The 4,280-nt window shown below is 24.1% G+C and overlaps 1 protein-coding gene across 1 annotated transcript; it reads left to right on the top strand.

Moving 5' to 3' along the window:
• LOC119573736 (zinc finger protein 628-like) lies at positions 1 to 1,308 on the top strand (the record flags this gene model as incomplete). The annotated part of the gene is given in 1 exon segment (XM_037920839.1): positions 1 to 1,308. A coding segment is annotated over 1 exon segment (607 nt), but the record flags the coding sequence as incomplete, so codon positions are not given.
• Between the last annotated feature and the right edge of the window lie 2,972 nt (positions 1,309 to 4,280).

Genomic DNA, 4,280 nt, shown 5'->3' with positions numbered 1-4,280 from the left:
ACGGCAGCTCTCGTCCCTCCCGGTGACCCTTGCTTCGCCGCCCTCCACCAGTGGCTCCGACACTCCACTCACTCCACCGGCAGCGTACTCGCCGCCCAGTTACTCTACCTTCACTCATTCCACCCTGCAGAACAGCGACACGCCACCATCTTCATCCACCTCGCACACTCCACCCAACTGCTCGGACGCGCCCTCCTCACCCGCCATCGCCCTCCACGGCGAGCCGGCTCCTCCGCCGTCCGCCGCCCACTTGGCGAGTCCTCCGCCCTCTCCCTGCATCCCCGCCTCCTGCCCCTCGTCGGATGGCGCCATCGGCTCGCATTCGCCCTCGCAGCCCGCCTCATCCGCCCAGCAGCCGCGCGAGGAGGATGCGCTGCGGTTGCCCGAAGCTCCAACTGCGATCGCGCCTCTGAAGGCGACATCCTCCATCGCTTCTCCACCTCCTTCTCCTCGCCCTCTTCCTTCTCCTCAACCCCCAGCTTCATCTCACGGGAAATTCAGTATTATCTTCGCACGTCCTCCATATTTCCTCCTTCTTTTTCCCGTCTCCGTCCACCTCTTCCTCGTTCACCGTACAACATCTTATCAAATCCTCAAGCAGATGTGAAGGAGAATCAAGAATAATCATCGAAGAGGAAAAGGAAAAAAAATCAGCAGGTGAAGAAGAAAAGGGGAAAACAAAAGATGCAGACAGACAAAAAAAGGAAGAAGAAGAGGAGGATGAAGTGATATTCCTTAGTGACGAGAGCGAGACCCCAGATCACGTCGAGACCAACAAGCCGGTGGTCGCCAGGTAACAGCCGGGTCATTAAGCGGACAAGGAATTTAGTCTTCGCGTCTTATCGTAGATTTTATATCAAGCCTTTCATACCCAAATACATATGTATATTATATATTGTGTCGATTTGGTCCCATTTTAAGAGAATTGGTTAATATAAGATAGTATACCCCTAGAGTTTCTCTAACGAAAAAAATAAGGTACATGTGAAGTTCCTTTCAATTTTATTCTGTAGAAACATGCAGTATAAAATTTTATTTGGCTATGGGTATGGAAGGACACAGTAGCTTTATCATTCCCTTCCAAGCTTTAAATTAGATTAGTAAATGACTTTTTTGTTTTTTATTATTAGATATGGGATGGCTTTTTTAGAATGGTATATGACTGTAAATATGGGTTACAAGCGTTTATAATTTGGGTTGTTATTGTTTTTTTATTGGATCGACTTTCGAAATATCAGGGTACCAGAAGCAATAGGCGTTTGATCTTTTTTTCTTCACAAGTGCAATGCAATGCAAGTCTGGCGGGAAGGCAATTAAAGATTAGGATGTATTTATTTTGATATGTTAAACCTAATTAAATCTTCAAAGAAAAGAACTTTTGGAAGAAAATGTTATTTTTATATCCTCGACTGCTCCACAAATGAAGAGGTAATTAGAAAAATGGAATATAGAAAAAATAAAAGTCAAAGAAACTATTCAATATAATAGTAATATCATAAAGACAGACAGTAATAATGATAATAGCAATGATGATAATAATAATGATAAAAATAATGATAAAAAAAAAAAATTAATAATAATAATAATAGCAATAAAATAAAAACAATATAATAAAACAGTATAATAATGATTAAAATATATAAAAACCAAATAAAAAAGTAATAATAACAATAAAAAATAAAAGAAATAATAAAAATAATATAAAAATGATAATAATAATAAAGATGATAATGGTAATATTGATAATATTGATAGATATAATAAAGAATAATAAATAACAATAATATTACTGATAATAATAACAGTAACAATAACAGCAATGATAATAAAAACAATAATGATGATAATATTGATAGTAATAACAATAATTATAATGGCAATGATAATATATAATAATAATAAAATTAATAATAATAATAATAATGTTAATAATAATGAAAATAATAATAACAATTATAATAACAAAATAACGATAATAATGATAATTGCAGTAATAATATTAATGATAATTAAAATAATAATTATAATGATAAGACTGATGATAATAATTGTCATAATGATAATATAATAATAATAAAACTCGTAATAATGATGATGATAATAAATTAATAGTATAATGTATAATATAATAACAAAAATAATAAAAATAATAATATAATAAAAAAAAATAAAAAATAATAATAATAATGATGAAAATTGCAGTAATAATAATAATGATAATTAAATAATGATAGGACTGATGATAATAATTGTGATAATGATAATAGTAATAATAATAAAATTCGTAATAATGATAATAATAATAATTAATAATAATAATAATAATAGAATAAAAATAATATTAAAAATAAAATGATAAAAACGAAAATAAAATAATAAAAAAATGATAAAATAAAAATAAAAATAATTTTTATTTTTATTATTTTTATTATTATAACTTTAAATTTTTTGTTATTGTTTTTTTTATTTGTATTGTCATTGTTTTATTATTTTATTTCATTATTTTTATTTTTATTATTATTTTTATTATTATTATTTTTATTATTTTTTTAAAACAATAATAAAAACAACAATAATATAATAGAAATAATATAATAAAAATAATATAATTAATAATAATAATTTATAATGACAGTAGGAATGATGATGATAATAAAAAGAATGACAATATAATAATAAAAAAATGATAATAAAAATTTTAATAATAATAATAATAAAATAAAAAAATAAAAATAATAATAATAAAATAAAAAAATAATAAAATAAAATAATAAAATAATATGATAATAAATATATAATAATAATTTAAAATGACATAAAATGATGGGGGGGTAAAATAATGACAATTAAAATGATAAAAAAATAATAATAATAATAATAATAATAATAAAATAGTAATAAAAATGATAATGATAATGATAATGATAATAATGATAATAATAGAAATAACAATTATAATGATAATAATAATGAAAATAATAAAAAAATAAAATAATAATGATAATAAAAATTTAAAAATAGTAATACAATAAAAAGACAATGTTAATAGATCAAAAAGGCGAAAATAATAACAAAATTAATGATGAAAAGGTAAACTAGTATCAAAAATGAAATGATAGACAAAATAGTAGAATACTATTTAATAAAATGATTTTAAAACAAAAAATCAAAGATGATGGGATGCGATGATAAGGAATGATAATAAAAATAATAATAAAAATAAAAATTTAATAATAAAAATAAATAAAATAATATAATAATAATAATAAAAATGATAAAATAATAATAATAAAAATGATAAAAAATAAGAAAAAATGATCTGATGATAAAAATAAAAAACGATGGTATGATGATGATAAAATGATGATGATGATATATGATTATAAATGTATTGAAATAAAAATAATAATGATATAAAAATAATAATAATAATAAATTAATAATAATAAAAATGTAAAATAATAATAAATAATAAAATAATATAATAATAATAAAAAAACAATTTTAAAAAATAAGAGTAATAAAAAGGTAATAATAATAATGAACAAAAATAATAATGATAATAATGATAGTAATAACAATTATTATAATACTTGTAGAAAGGATAATAATGATAATGATAATAATAGTAATGTCAGTAAAAGTGATAATGATTGTAATAAGGATAAGGACAATAATTGTAATAATAAAACAACAACAATAAGAGCAACAATAGTTAAGATGATAAGTTATTATTATTAACATTCTATTTTTTTTCTTTTCCCTTTTTACTGAGGGAGGGGGCTATTTTCATTATCATTATTGTATCAACTATATAATTGGGATTTTTTTTTAAAATTGTTTAAAATTATAATCCTATTTTTTTATTATACTATTTTCATTACCATTATCATTACTATCATTAACATTATTAATATTATCATTATTGCTATTATTAGCATTATTTTATTTTTATTATTATTAGTAGTAGCAGTAGTATCATTATCATTATATAACCCTCATTATCACCATTATTATTATCATTGTTATTATTGTTATTATTATTATTATTATTATTTTATTTTTTTATTATCATTTTATTATTTTATCATATCATTACATTATTTTATCATTACATTATTATCTTATTATTTTATCATTTATTTTTATTATTATATTATTATTATTTTTATTATTATTTTTATTTTATTATTATTTTAAATTTTTGTTTTCCCTTTGGCGACATTTAAGAAAAAATGTCCCTTTAAACTACTTTAAAACCTCTCATAGGAACAAAGATT

Source organism: Penaeus monodon, chromosome 6 (genome assembly GCF_015228065.2).
Source record: "Penaeus monodon isolate SGIC_2016 chromosome 6, NSTDA_Pmon_1, whole genome shotgun sequence".
Taxonomy (NCBI): domain Eukaryota; kingdom Metazoa; phylum Arthropoda; class Malacostraca; order Decapoda; family Penaeidae; genus Penaeus; species Penaeus monodon.
Note: the sequence above shows the minus strand (reverse complement) of the source record. Positions and strands in the feature narration are given on the sequence as shown.